The sequence below is a fragment of the Rana temporaria genome, chromosome 7 (genome assembly GCF_905171775.1).
Source record: "Rana temporaria chromosome 7, aRanTem1.1, whole genome shotgun sequence".
Lineage (NCBI taxonomy): Eukaryota > Metazoa > Chordata > Amphibia > Anura > Ranidae > Rana > Rana temporaria.
This window is the reverse complement of record NC_053495.1, coordinates 169,837,131-169,852,170: the sequence shown is the minus strand read 5'-3', so window position 1 is coordinate 169,852,170 and position 15,040 is coordinate 169,837,131. Positions and strand designations below refer to the sequence as shown.

General features: G+C 42.2%; 1 protein-coding gene across 8 annotated transcripts in view; it reads right to left on the bottom strand.

Moving 5' to 3' along the window:
* Positions 1–15,040, bottom strand: part of SSBP3 (single stranded DNA binding protein 3) — a 102,269-nt gene that overhangs the window by 11,289 nt on the left and 75,940 nt on the right. For 2 of the 8 annotated variants that reach the window (XM_040360425.1, XM_040360429.1), the window contains exons 6-16: positions 12,173–12,250; positions 10,837–10,896; positions 10,550–10,613; positions 10,393–10,469; positions 6,776–6,831; positions 6,629–6,677; positions 3,894–3,929; positions 1,012–1,066; positions 653–723; positions 425–503; positions 274–302 (exon numbers count right to left, since the gene is read on the bottom strand). In XM_040360425.1, coding sequence (XP_040216359.1) covers positions 274–302; positions 425–503; positions 653–723; positions 1,012–1,066; positions 3,894–3,929; positions 6,629–6,677; positions 6,776–6,831; positions 10,393–10,469; positions 10,550–10,613; positions 10,837–10,896; positions 12,173–12,250 — 654 coding nt within the window. Of the gene's footprint in view, positions 1–273; positions 303–424; positions 504–652; positions 724–1,011; positions 1,067–3,893; positions 3,930–6,628; positions 6,678–6,775; positions 6,856–10,392; positions 10,470–10,549; positions 10,614–10,836; positions 10,897–12,172; positions 12,254–15,040 lie in introns of all 8 variants that reach the window. The other 6 variants (XM_040360424.1, XM_040360428.1, XM_040360423.1 and 3 more) reach the window with 3 other exon arrangements.

Below are 15,040 nucleotides of genomic sequence, written 5' to 3'. Positions count from 1 at the left end.
GTGGTTTATCGTGGTCCGATTTTGTTACATCTCAAAAACCTTCTATTTTTACATATGTATTCCATGTCACTACATGGTGATCCAATGACCAGAACATGGATATACATAGCAGACATCATGTATTGAGGTAGAAAGGTGAGACCCCACACACCTTCAAGAAAAAGTCAACATTGATCAATAGAAATTCCACAGACATACCAGAAAACTTAATCCGACACTAACATAAGGTTTGCATTTGATAGTATGCAAAAAAGAAAAAAAACAGCTCCTCACCTTAGGAAGTCCGTCCATGTCTCCAGACCCTTCAGGGAAAACAACAAAAACACATAATCAGTACAAGTCACAGATCTCGTCATTCCTGTTGTAAACCAAAATTAGAATAAAAAAAAAAAAGTACAAATAAATGTGATAAGAAATTACTTACCTAATGACCCGTTCATATGATGAGGTTCCATTCCACCCATTCCTCCCATAGGCCCATCAGAACCAGGTCCCATTGGAAACTAAAGTAAAAACACACAAACATTACTTTTCTTTCCAAATTTCATGAGCTGCCCAATGACAACATTACCCCTGGCTTGAGATGCCGAGATATGTACATCAGGAACAATGACACCAACATGACCCCCCAGGAATTAGTCTATGTACTCACATTTGACCGGTTTCCTGTGGGTGGTCCTGGATTCATCATTGTGTAAATGTTGTCACTTGAATTTGTCGACTCTAAAAATATGAAAAAGCATTAGTGACTGCATGAAAGCTGTAATGTTAATAATTCAAGGCACATGCTCGAGGTTTAGGATTCATTAACTACTAAAACCAGAGAGTTAGCATAACTGCAAGGTAACTAGAATTTTGCACAAAAAAAAAAAAAAACAGCATCCAGTGTATTTTAAATGCAACAGGTGTAATTTATGTTGCAAGGATAGACCAGCAAGGTTACTGTGTGTGAACAGGTTACAGTTCATCGCTGGGTGCAAAACAATTCGTAGGTAGCACAAGTATACACACCTGCAGGGCTGGGCATGATCGGTGTTCCCGGAGGTCCTCCACCACCAGGGGGCCCCTGTAAGTAGACAAAATAGGTTCTGGTTTAAAAAAGGTTCCAAAAAAATGACCAAAGCATAATTACGTGGCTAGGATTACCAAATACATACATTCATTGTTGCATCTAGTGTGATATAGTGTATAGTGTGATATATAAGCCACATAAAAAGATCTCCAGCAAGATCAGACTAAGGCCGCTGGCCGAAACATGTGGGCGGTTTTATCGTTTCCTTAACTCAAAGCAAATAAAGATTCAATGCGGATGTTTCGAGTTGCCGGCTTCCTACATCTCATCTGCATTTGGTGTAAGTGATAAGAGGACACCGAGGCTCCATGCACACTAGCTTTTTTAGAAGTTAAAAAAAAGCTGGATGAAAAACGTTAATAGCATTTTTGTGCTGGCTTACAGTAGCATTTTAGGAGCGTTCAGGAATCTAAGCGTTTTATTAGCGTTTATACAGTACATGAAGAAAAAAAAACTGCTTAAAAAAAAGCTTTTTTTTCTGCTGGGAAAACGCTCCCAAAAACGCGACAGAAACTATTTTTCTGCTCCTAAACGCTGAAGCTTGAAAAATGCTTCTAGCATAAAATAGTATGGATGGACACATAGGATAACACCATCATTTTCTAGAAGCAGAATAAAATTCTTATGATCATTTTTCGGCATGAAAAATAAGACGTTTTTCAGCATCATTAAAAACGACGTTGCCCACACACCATCGTTTTTAAAAAATGATAAAAAAAGCGCAGTGACGTACAACGGCACTCTAAAGGGGAAGTTCTATTCCCCTCTGGGCTGCTTTAGCCGATTCCGTGTTAGTAAAAGACGATTCGCGCTTTTCTGTCTGTTACAGCGTGATGAATGTGCTTACTCCATTATGAACGCTAGTTTTACCAGAACGAGCGCTCCCATCTCATAACTTGCTTCTGAGCATGCGTGGGTTTAAAACGTTATTTTAGCCCCCACAGGATGATTTTTTACAACCCGAAAAACAACATTTTCACAAGACGAAAAAAGATGTGAAGCCCACACACGATCATTTTAAATGACGTTTTTAAAAACTTAGTTTTTTTTCATGCCGAATAATGATCGTGTGTATTATATTAGCTTCTAGGAGCATAAAACCCCAAAGCCTGAGCAGCCATACCTGCAGGACACCAGACTTGGATTTAGGCCCCCGATGTGAGCTCTGTTACCCTTCTTTTTCCTATTTATATGTATGAGTTATGAAGCAAGATGCATCCAGAACCCATAATAATTAAACCCACATTGCAAAAGCAAACAAAAAATAAAAAAAAACACACATCTCTGTATAGGAGGGGGAACAAGAAATAATCATTCACACATCTCATGGCTGCACGGTTACAGGCTCACCAATACAAGGGTGGCAACGTCTTTGGCCATCAATCCAAAGAAGACTGCTCAGAAACATCTGTAGATCTTATTCAGGCCCTGCAACTATGATGTGCTGCTGTAAAAGTCCCTCAAAAAACATTATCTAGTTCTCCTCCAGCAACTCTGCCCGTACCTTACAGTGAGGATTTTTTCCAATATATATGGAGTCTCCTTACAAAGACCACATCGCTACAGAAAAGCTTGACCTCAAAAAGGTTTTCAGCGTGATGATCTATAATTCATTAGTCACTTTACTGTAAAGCTGGCCACACACTGTGCAAATTTCTGGTTATTCCCCAGGAACTAGAGAAAATTCACTCATTGGGTAGCCTTGCCGGCCTCACACTGTTCCACAAAGTCAAGGGGACCTGCTGGAGCGGTTTTGGTCGAGAAAGAGCTGCATCCAATCAGATGCCGTTTTGATATTCTGACAGCCAGTGGGGCCAGCTGTCATAATACAATAGCCACAGCGCAAGATTCCTCCACCTGCAGAATCTGCGATCTGAGAATGAGGGGGAAAAATAAACACCACACACACCTATCAGTGTATGGCCAGCCCTAGATTTAGAGTCAGTTAACTTTTTTGGGGGTCCTATAAATCCCTAGTGATCTTTAATTGTGCCCCCCCAATTCCTGTTCTCCGCAAGGAGGAAATCAGGAGCACCTCTGGTGGCAGGAGGAGATTAAAAAGGAAATATCCCATCAGTGCGTTTGGGGTCCAATCCTTCCAGCTATGAACAACAATGGCCAGGTACTGCAGAGCACCCTGGGAATGTCAGTCGAGAGTAGACTGATATCTGATAACCCATCATTCTCAGGAAGACGACATGTACCTACAGACTGCTTTAGAAGTGAGGTAAGCCATGCTAGAGAAGGGAGGCGTGGAGAGAGGGATGGGGGTCAGTGGGATCAGTTGGCCATGGAGAACTTGTCAGTTATTAAAGTGGAGGTTCACCCAAAAAAAAAAAATCTATATTTAACAGTAGATTGGGCCTAATTACGGGAAGCAGAATCGGGTGTTTTGATTAAAATCAATGCAGTACTTACCTTTTTTGAGATAGATGTTCTCTCGACGCTTCCGGGTATGGTCTTCGGGACTGGCCGTTCCTATTTGATTGACAGCCTTCCGACCGTCGCATACAGCGCGTCACCAGTTTCCGAAAGTAGCGTCGGTGTGCAGGCGCCGCACCGACGTTCGGCAACTCGTGACGCGCTGTATGCGACCGTCGGAAGGCTGTCAATCAAATAGGAATGCCCAGTCCCGCAGCCCATACTCGGAAGCGTCGGGAGAACATCTATCTCAAAAAAGGTAAGTACTGCATTGATTTTAATCAAAACACCCGATTCTGCTTCCCGTAATTAGGCCCAATCTACTGTTAAAAATATTTTTTCGGGTGAACTCCCGCTTTAAGTAAACAAAATAAAAGTCTGAACAGTTTACCCAACTTACCACATATGTGCCAGGTGATGACGAAGAGTATGGAATCTGTAAACAAGGCACAAGGATTAGATTATATTCAGAGACGGCTACCTACTATTCTATGTCTTCAATACAATGATTATTAATATAAAAATGTAATGTGTGGGCAAAATTAATGTTTGGAGGCCCACAAAAAATCCTTTAATTTGCAGGGATTTCCGCTCTCTTCCTGTTTGGATATGGGACAGGAAGTGAAGGAAAATCTCCACAATGGGAGAGAGAGATAAAGAAAACAAATCTGTCAGGGGTTAATAACCGTACCTTACTGCATCAAAAAAAAAAAAAAAAAAAAAAAAAGGAGTTTTGCCCATAGTTCTACTTTAAACAAAACATTCTGTATGTATCATACACATTTTATCCGAACAATGACCATATAGAACTCTTGATCTTGCCAGAAATAAAATTTTCTTTTGCTTGCTGCCTGTGATAGCTGTTATCAGCTAGATGTGCCATCTATTCTCTCCGAACTACAGAACACCTTCCGCTGTTATTGAGTCAAGAAAAAAAAAAAAGGAGGGGTGTGGGAATTTTTTGTACTACTACAATAAAATCTTGGTTTGAGAGCGTTTTGCAAGACAAGCAAAATGTTTTAATACATTTTGCCTTGATATACAAGCGATGTCTTGATACAAGAGTAGCGTCATGTCACATCCGAGTATAAAAAAAAGGAGAGGAGCCTCCAAGTGTAGCAATATGGTTACATTTAATGAAGGTACAACATTTTGCTACACTTAGAGGTGCCTCTCTTCTCTTTAATACCCTGTAAAAAAATGCTTTGATATACAAGTGCTTTGGATTAAAAGCATGTTTCTGGAATGAATTATGTTCACAAACCAAGGTTTTACTGTAGTACTTTCTGCCCTAGAGTGACAACACTGCTCCTCCATAGTTCTAGCACAGCGAGTGATCTCTTAGAAGGTACTTCTATTGTGCCATCAATTTAAGCAGCAGTTTACATCTATATTTTACAATCACATCAGTCCCTTACCCTCATGGAGCTTACAATCCAAGGTCCCTAAATCAAATTTATACATATACTAGGACCAATTTAGACAGAAGACAATTAACCTCCCAGCATGTCTTTGGAGTGCCAGAATACCCAGAGGAAACCCACGCAGGCACAGGGAGAACATGCAAACTCCATGCAGGTAGTGCCGTGATTGGGATTTGAACCGATGACCCTAGTGCCGTCAGGCGGAAGTGCCAACTACTTGTTTGCCCTCCTGAAGTCAATAAGGGCAACAAACAGAAATAACAGCCACAACCTCAGGACTGGAAAAGCACAGCTCTGAAGGAAAATATAAGCTTATGCAAAGGATGACGAGTAGTTCTAGCGATTAATTTTCTTCACTGAAGCCTGTAGGCACAAAGCTTCTGTGCAATAAAGTGGATGTAAACCTGATTCATGAAATTTGAGCTGGGCACATGTCTGCAGCGTTTTATTATCGCTCTTCAAATCCCTAAATCCCATGGCTTTCTCCTGCTCCATTCTTCGGTTATCAGCATTATAACTTCTGACAAGTTCTGTCAACTGTAATAAAACCAGTCTGAACATTGTGTCAGGGTGTGTGCTATAAATAGGATTAGCAGAGAGCTGATCTATTCACAACACAGCTCTGCAAGTCTTTGCCTATGAGGAGAGGGGGTGTGTGCCTTTCCTTCAATCAGCTGTCTCACAGTGTGTGGCAAGAATCCACACTTACAGGTGAGAAAATCTCCTAACACAATGTGCACTTTCTAAACAGTATAAAAAAAAAACTGAAAACAGCAGATATACATGTAAAACTTATGCAGGGGGATTTGTTACATCTCCATCATCTGAGGCTGTTCACTTTAATGGGTATAGAAGAGGGTCTACATCAAGTTTAAGTAACTTCTCTCTGCTAGGACCACCTGTTTAACATGTGTGCGACTGACCTTATTTGAGAGGACGATCCCTACCCAAGATTGGGGAAAATTAAAAAAGTGTAATTAATAATTCTATAGGCCAAAGTCGCCTCTTTGCTTCTGCAGTTTATAGGCTTGTGCTTACTCTGTCTAATGGTAAATCCAAGACTGCCTCTGTAGGATGGTTCCCTCAATATCTTGCTATAGCAACATTCCCCAATAACCATGACCATTACCGCATTGCAGACTTTGCATTTTGCTGTAATGCCCAAAGTCTTTAGAATATTGCTAATCCCAGGACCCTGCATTCACTATATCTGGTTTCCCACAGTACATGGAAATGCAATCATTTTACCAAATATAAACTGCTAAATACCTTTTCTCATCAGCAGTATATAGCAGTCTTGTGACTTCTATCAGTGTCTGCTTACAGCTAGTAAGAGTTTTTATTTTCCTCTGGCTATCCTATGAGACTGCAGGACCCCTGACCTTCTGTCTGGACAGTGCCGATTGGCCCTGTGCTGATCACATGCACTCAAGAAAAAGAGAGAAAAAAAAAACACGTTCTAGCAATACACACCGAACTGAGCATGTTCAGCTTGTCCCCTGGCCTTTGTTCTATCAGAAGATATATTGGGGACTGTGGAAGAAGGGGAGGATCAGAGGAGACTGGATCAAACAGTCTTTTCACACAATGCAGAGGATAAACCCCTTAGGTTCCACAATGAGTATAACCAGCATGCTTTACTACATATACAGGCTGATTTTACTGTTGTGGGTTTATTAACACGTTAGGTTTGCTTTAAACTGACACTTACTGAATTTGCATTATTTGGATTTGGCCATGGTCTGCCTGTTCCTGGACCCCTGAAAGACAATACAAGACAAGAAAGCACATTAGAGCCAACTTCCTTAACACAGAAAACCAAAAAAATAACTGAATTCCCTTGTGCCAGACTGCTTACATGTTCATGCCGGGACCTAATGAATTGGGTGGAGGCCGCATTCCGCTTCCATAATTCTGCAATGATAACCAAGGGTCAGACTACGGTAACGAGGGATCAACCGGAGAGAGGCGGGAGAGAAGAAAATGAGAGGGTTAGTGGTGCAGACTGAAGAGCCATCTAGTAACAGTACAATTATTGACTAATAATGCAAATGATGAAAAGAGCGGCGGGATCATTATCATAATTAGTCGGAGTCTAATATGATTAACGCTTGCATTGATCCACATTTCAGATGACAGGACACAGAGCATTAACTGCCTGACAGTCAGAGAATCAGCCAGCTTTGCCATCCCACAGAGGGATAAAAATCAGACACCAGATTCGTGTTCCTTTAATTATACAAGTTACTCCAGACATCTCTTTTGTCAATCACAAGGTTAGAACACAACAAAGCCTGCCCTAGTCTTCCTGCTTAAGTAACCGGCTTCTTTCATGACAACGTTCTGTCCCTCTTTTCTATGTTGTAGAGGCGACATATCTATGATGGAAGACATGCAAGGAGGACGACATGTCATTTGAAACACGTTTAAAGTGGAGGTTCACCCGGAAATAGCATTTTTTACCCTTAAATTGATGCTCATTTTGTCTAGGGGAATCGGCTAGTCGTTTTAAAATCTAAGCAGTACTTACCGTTGTAGAGAGCGATCTTCTCCGCCGCTTCCAGGTATGGGCTGCGGGACTGGGCGTTCCTATTTTGATTGACAGTCTTCCGACGGTCGCATCCATCGCGTCACGATTTTCCGAAAGTAGCCGAACGTCGGTGCTCAGGCGCCGTATAGAGCCGCACCGACGTTCGGCTTCTTTCAGCTACTCGTGACGCGATGGATGTGACCGTCGGAAGACTGTCAATCAAGAAGGAACGCCCACTCCCGAAGACCCATACCCGGAAGCGGCGGAGAAGATCGCTCTCTACAACGGTAAGTACTGCTCGAGTTTTAAAACAACTAGCCGATTTTTCCTAGACAAAATGAGCATCAATCTACGGGTAAAACATTTTTTATGGGTGAACTCCCGCTTTAAGTTCTAAACTTTTGATATAGACTTTCCAGCGTCGTTTTACATTACCGCTTTTCGTATTGGACCTTGTTCACAAACGGCCAAATTTTCCTTATTTTGCCAAACATGGGGTGCACGGTAAAACAATAAGGCCTCATTCATGCAGATATGCTGATCTGTACGATGGCACCGAGTATCATCTTCAGCCACCCATTCCCATTCAGGCAGTTTGTTTAAATCAATGATGGGCAGCTGGCTGTATGGACCTCCATGCGGGTCTAAGGCTGGGTTCACACTACTACACTACTTTCATCCTACTTTGCTCTGTGTTCAATGTTTCCCTATGAGAGCGTCTTGTAGCGTCCTACACAAGTCGGTCCGACTTTGAAAATGCTCCCTGTACTACTTTTGGTCCTACATTGATCCTACTTCAGGCCCATTGAATATCATTGAAGTCGGACCAAAGTAGTATCCTGTTCATGAAAGTAGGATGGATGTAGGACCAATGTAGCAGAGCAAAGTAGGATGAAAGTAGTGTAGTAGTGTGAACCCAGCCTAACACATGGATCAGAATGCAGTCAGTCTTTGACCCAATCCATGGATCTGACCTGGATGTACACTGCAGGATGTCTATGGAGGTCTGTGCAGCCAGCCGCCTGCCATTAATTTAAACAGGCTGCCTGCACTCCCCTGCATGGAACAACTGTGCACCCCGCTTCGCTCAGATGTATGATCGGTACACCCAAGTGAACGAGGCCTTAGAAGAGTTTACCAATATGCTATGAAGTTAGAAGACCTTCTAAAATGAGAGCAGAGCAGATGTAATGAATAAATCTGTGTGCAGGCAAAAGTCACCTATTCTTTGTAAATAAAGTGGCAATTTGAAGGTGTACATACAACTAGAAGAGGTAGTTATACTCCTAATCTGGTATATAAGCAACAAATAACTGACCACCTATTAATGTCATTGGTACCCTACAGGTGTAGTAAAAAAATAAAATAAAAGTATTTGCATCATGAGAGCACCTGGTTGTGAACACACACAGTGCAACTGCGCCACCCTTTGGTTTGCTGGATGTGTGGTCTGCAGTGGTGAACACCAGACAGACATTAATACACAAGTCTCCCATTGAGACTTGAAGTGGATTTTCCCCCATTCCACCAACTTGGCTCTTCGGCATCCAGCCCACCCTCCGCTGCACATATATCAGGTTCCTTAGGTCCAGCACATGCATATCCCAAAAGGCCCTGGGAGCCCCACACATCACCCACGGTGGAGAGGGGCTGGCCTAGTAGCATGGCATTGGTATAGTGCGCCAAAACCTGAAAGAGCCAATGATATCACAGAAGAACATGGTGTCGCAGGACCCTGAGGTGGCTGCAGATAAGAGGATCACAGCAGGACAACACTGGATCCTCCGTTTGGGTGAGTATCTGAAGTGTGGCCATTAACTGCAAGCTCTGATCCAGCATGTCCCGTCAACGAACGCTGGTCAGACTACTGTACATACTGGCTGGAAGTGGGCCAGTTCCTGCTGAACCAGCCAATTTTCAGACAGTGTATACTCAGTAGGGGTCAACCGATTATTGGTGCCGCCGATATTTATTCATGTCTTTCGAAGCATCAATATCGTCCACAAAACTTACAGATACGGCTTCAAGGGGCTGTACCAGAGTGATGCCTGCAGCATCATCCCCAGTACCAATCTTTAGAGCGGATATTACAAGCAGGAGGAGGGGACCCCCCCCTCCCCCTTGGGAGACCCAAGCTACCAGCTGGCACGTCGGCTGGCTGGCCGAAGACCCGAACAAAGCCGATGCTTTGTTAGTCTCTAGACTAGTAACCCGGAAACGATGTCATGACATCACTTACAAATTACTGTCATCTTAAAAGGCTCCAGTTTTAAAAAATAGAAAATATTAAACGCAGATCTTGACGTTCTGAATACTTTCAAATACAGAGGAGGGGTTTGGGGTCTTAAAGACCCCTGATCCCTCCATAAAGAGTACCCGTTTCACTGCTTAATACTGTCTGAAGGGATGTGAAAAATTGTAAGAAAAAAAAATTGAACTGCACAGAATATATTGGCCATCGGCCTGAAAGGCATCCAAAAATCGGTATTGTATCGGCCCTCAAAAAGCTATATCGGTCGATCCCTAGTACTCAGCTTTAGAACACTGAAGATTTTTACTCAAATGACTGATGGATCAGTCTCATAAAAATGCCCTGTCGCATGTAGAGGAACCATTTAAAGCATTAGTGCTTAATCTTCTCCAAAAAATCTAATGGGTTTTGACTGCTCATTAATGAGACTGTTGGCAATATTTCCAATTTTATGTAAACTCCTGAAGAGTTTAGAGAACACCAACTCGCCCAATAACCCCCTGCTATGGCAAAACTAGCAAATATTACTCAAAAAATAAAAATCACTTGTCCTATCACAACAAAAATTACCATGACCAGAAGCACAGGAAGAGACCAGCTCTAGCACAAAGGCCCGGCTCGCAGGTAAAAAGGGTCCCATTAATCTCCAATGTACAAGAGAAATAAAAAGGTAAATTAAAGTCTGTATTCTCACCTGAGGTCCAGGACCCATGGGGCCCATCGGTCGGGGGGGATTCATCCTTTGCATAGGTCCTCCCATGCCAGGGTGTCCTTTAGGATAAAAAGACAAGCTAATGATAAATTCCCACAAAGGGGGAAAAGAACCAAATGCCAGATTTGTGACAGGTTACCTTGTCGGGTCGGGTCCATAGAGTTTGGTAATAAGGGCTGTGATCCTGGAACTCCACCTGGTGGCTAAAAACAAAAAGCACATGTTCCTGATATTACAATCATAGAAGGAACAACCATGGGTCAAAAAAAAATAAAAAAATATATATATGCGTGGAAGGTGTTAAAAATGTATATCCAACCCCCATGTAACTACGGCGGCTACCCCTACTGTATTACTGTTGTTGTATCGCCATTTGTGACCAATAAAACTTTGACAAAGAAAATATATATCCAAAAGATAACTTGCCTGATTTCCCATTCTTATGTGCGGCCTGGGTCCTCCACCATATCGAGGCGACATAAAAGGCTGTAATATGGGAACAGCATATATAATTCAGAATGTGTTAAAGAGTTAGAGTGAAAATTTAAAAATAAAAATCATACATAAATCAAAAATCTAATGTAAAGATTGTGATAGTATATCGAATATTCAGAGAGGTGACTCGAAAAAGTTATTGACTTGCACAGCACAAGCCACATGCAAACAATGAGGGGGGGGGGATGTCCTTTTAATGAAAGGGATAGAAGAACAGGTCCTGGTTGAGGTGAAAGGCAGAAACTACCCTAGGCAAAAATAACTTGTCTTTTATACAAACGGCAAAGAATTGTAGGCCAAACAAACACAAAACGACATGATTTTTCAGCTCTTTAGCGCCACCCTTCGGGCAACTTCTGCTAATGTTATATTATGGCGAGCATTGCTTCTGAGCATGCGTGTTTGTACTTTGGAGTTTTGTTCGACTTGTGTACACATGATCGTATAATCAGACAACACACATTTGTTGGCAGAATATCCAACAATTGTCCGATGGAGCATACAAACAGCCTGCCATCACACAATTCCCGTCAGATAATCCGATCGTGTGTACAAAGTTTTAGACATGGTTAAAACAAAGTAAAGTCACAGCCAAGGTCGAGTGTAGAGCAGGACCCCCCCCCCCCCCCAGCAAGCTTTAAAATGCAGCCCTTTGAATGAATGTAGGCAAGAAGGAGCTGCAGATAAACAGGAACAACTTATATAAAGATTTGTTTCATCTCTATCACTTGAGGCCAGTCACTTCACTGGGTATGTACGGGTTTACAACCACTTTAATGCATGTGCAGAAACGCACATCCTTAAAGCAACACCAATTAATGTATGTGCAGTAACGCACCGCAACAGTGTGAATCTGCCAACAGAATAATCCACTTAATCCCTTCAGCTTTGTAAAGTTAAGCAGAGGGATTTTAAACATAATCTGATGCAAACTACCAGTCCCTGCACTTTCCACATTGTGGATTGCAACCTGGCACTGAAACTATGCCAACGTAATAAGACGGCCCAGTTTTTTCTGGTAGGTGGAAATCTCCATTTTCCAAAAGCTTTCCTGTACATTTGAGTGTTCCAAGTCTCACATCCCTTTAAAAGCAGAGCAGGGCGCCTCTTTCAAAATGAAAACTGAACAACAAAAAGCGCTTAATGCAGTATGGCAGTTCCAGAATACCATTTACACATAGAGAGTAAAGATCATATGTGGGCCAAACAGAAGCACTACTGACTCCAGCTGAACTGGAATATTTAGGATCCTAAAGGAGTCACTTACCTGACTGTGAGGACCCATCATGTTGGGGTTGTGAGGTGGTTGCTGTGCATGAGGAGATGGCTGAGATCCTGGGGGACCCTGCTGAAAAGATAAAAATCTTATAGTTACTATAAACCAAAAGGGAATATCAAAGTTCTGTCATACTTCTGGCTACAGAGACTATACAGATATTTACATTATGTAATATTTTTATATATTGTATAGTTTTTTTCCCCCCTTTATCTCTAAGGCCCCCATCACACATGCGGACCGTATGCCTGCCATTTCATCCGATTACGGATGAAAAAGGGACATACATTGATCATCACCCGATGACACCCGATCTCATCAGTGTCCGTAATCCTCCAATTCTGCAGACGGAGGAAAATCCTATCAAATCAGCGGAGGTTCACGGGGCGGATCATCACGGATCCGTCCCGTGTGAAAGGGCCCAAAGAGTTCAATTACCCCACCATGTTCTCAGACTACAAAACACTTCATGGTGATTAGAAGAGTGGAAGAGATTTTGCTTAGCAAAAGCAAGCTGGGTAGGGCTGACACCATTTAATTTATTTATTTTTAGTCCAGAAAAATGCACAACAGGAAATTTGGAAACCGAGTACATTTCTGGCAAAACAAGTATTTTCTGGACTTGCAGAATTTTTTAAAGCATTAAAACATGGGCAAATGTGCATGTATTTTGCTTATGTTTTAAAAGTGAAATTGTAATAGTTTTAGGTCAATTGTAAAATAAAATAAAAATTAAGCTGATAAAAAAAAGTTTATAAAAATGTAATACCTGGCCCTCCAGCCTCACCACTGATGGACGGCCTTCACCAACATACAGGGAGGCTCAGTACTTGGAGGCTCAGTACTTCTGGGTGGTGAGCTAGGCTAACCTGTCTTCTGCAACCCCCTAGTTGTTTACGGAGGTCATCTATCAATGTGATAGGCCAATCAGGAGGAAAGGGGCAGCCTCCAATACTTCAGAAGTGTTGTAGCGTTCATATTCGAACACTCCAGCTTTCAGTGGAACAAGAGGACTCCTAAGCTGGCCGTAGATGGATCGAAATTCAGCCTACTCAGCAAGAATTGTGGCCGTCTCGGTTTTAAGAAGTCAATGGTTTGATCGAACTCTGTATAACGTGGACAAGCTGGCAAACTTGTCGATCAGCATCTGCAGCCGCTGATCAGTACAATATATTCTGATAGCGAAGAGTCCTTTATTCGGGTGGAGCAGTAAAAAAAAAAAAAAAAAAAAAATGCATAAAAATGACTTTAAAGGCATAAAAGGCATCCTTGGACAGGAGTTTACCTGCATTTAGTTTTTCTGCATTTAGAGAACATAGAATTTTGGGTGCCCAGGGTGCGAAAGTCTAAATGCATGTAACACATGTTAATGCCTCCCTCCCTATTAGATTGTAAGCTCCCAGGAGCAGGGCCCTTCTAATCCTCTTGTATTGAATTGTATTGTTGCTGTATTGTCTCCCTTTATATTGGGAAGCACTGTGAAAAACAGGTGGCGCTATACAAATCCTGTATAATAATAAATGCACACAGACAAGGCAGACCCTGGTAAAGGGTGGTACATCCGAAACGCAGAAGAAAATGATCTCGGAAGTATACTTTGTTCATACTTCCCAGATCACTTTTCTTCATGTGCCTGCACTTATTCCATGTCCCTACTTTACACTGTACTATTATTTTTTCCTCTTTGCACAAAATCTACAACCTTATAGTCGGGATACGGCCCTTCTTGGAAAGAATGCTGGGCTTTCTAGCTTAATGTTTTTGTGGGGTTTACAATTACACACAAGGAGCATGTAGTAGTTATCAGTGATATAATGATTTAAATCTCTCAAGCATATTACATTGCACATCAATGAACCAGTTACTTTACATCAGTTGTACTTACCCTTAAACTTGTTCCTAAAGGGGTTGTAAAAGGCAGACTTTTTTTTATCTTAATGCATTCTATGCATTCAAATATAAAACCTCAGCGCCCCAAATAGATCCAGCGATGTTGTAGAACAGACACTGATGTCCAGGACTCTCCTCCTCATTGGCTGAGACAGCAGCGTGGTGCCATTGTCAAAGTCAGCTGTGTCTGAATGGACACAAGGAGCTGTGGCTTGGCTCAGCTCTGGTGCCACCATAGCAAGCTGCTTGCTGTGGGGGCACTCAACAGGAGGGAGGGGCTGCTCTGTGCAAATTCACTGCACAGAGGCGGCAAGTAGAACATGTTCGTTTTTAACGAATAAAACACAAACAAGACGTTAAAAGGTTCGTTTTTTTATTTTCTAAATAATTTCCTTTAAAGTGGTTGTAAACCCTCTCTGAGAACCTTCATCTACAGGTAAGCCTAGATTAAGGCTTACATGGCTTGCAATATCTCCTAGACCTACACGGTTTAGGAGATATTTGCAATAAATAATGCACCGATGTCTACGGTGCATGTGTGCCGTAGACAACGGCACTGAGCGTGCCGCTGCTGAATGCCATCATGCCGTAAGTGTCAGGGGAGTGATGTCATCGCTGCTCCGGCAAGTCACAGCGCCGGAGCAGTGATACCCAGAAGGAAAAAAGGGTGAAAGATGGACGCTTCGTGGAGGCGATGAAAATCAGGGACATCGCAGGCTTCGGCTTCAGGTAAGTGACACATAATGGGCTGCGATGTATAGTAGCCCATTATGCTTTACCTTTGCAGGGAAACAGAGGAAGTAAACCCCATCAGGGTTTACTTCCTCTTTAAGCTAATGCATTGTTGGTTCACTAACCTTTTCCTTAGATTTCCCTTCTAAATTGTGTTCTAAAATGTTTTTTTTCTTTGTCTGAATTTCTCACTTCCTGTTCCTCTTCAGTAAGCTGTTCTGGCTGACTAACCCCCGT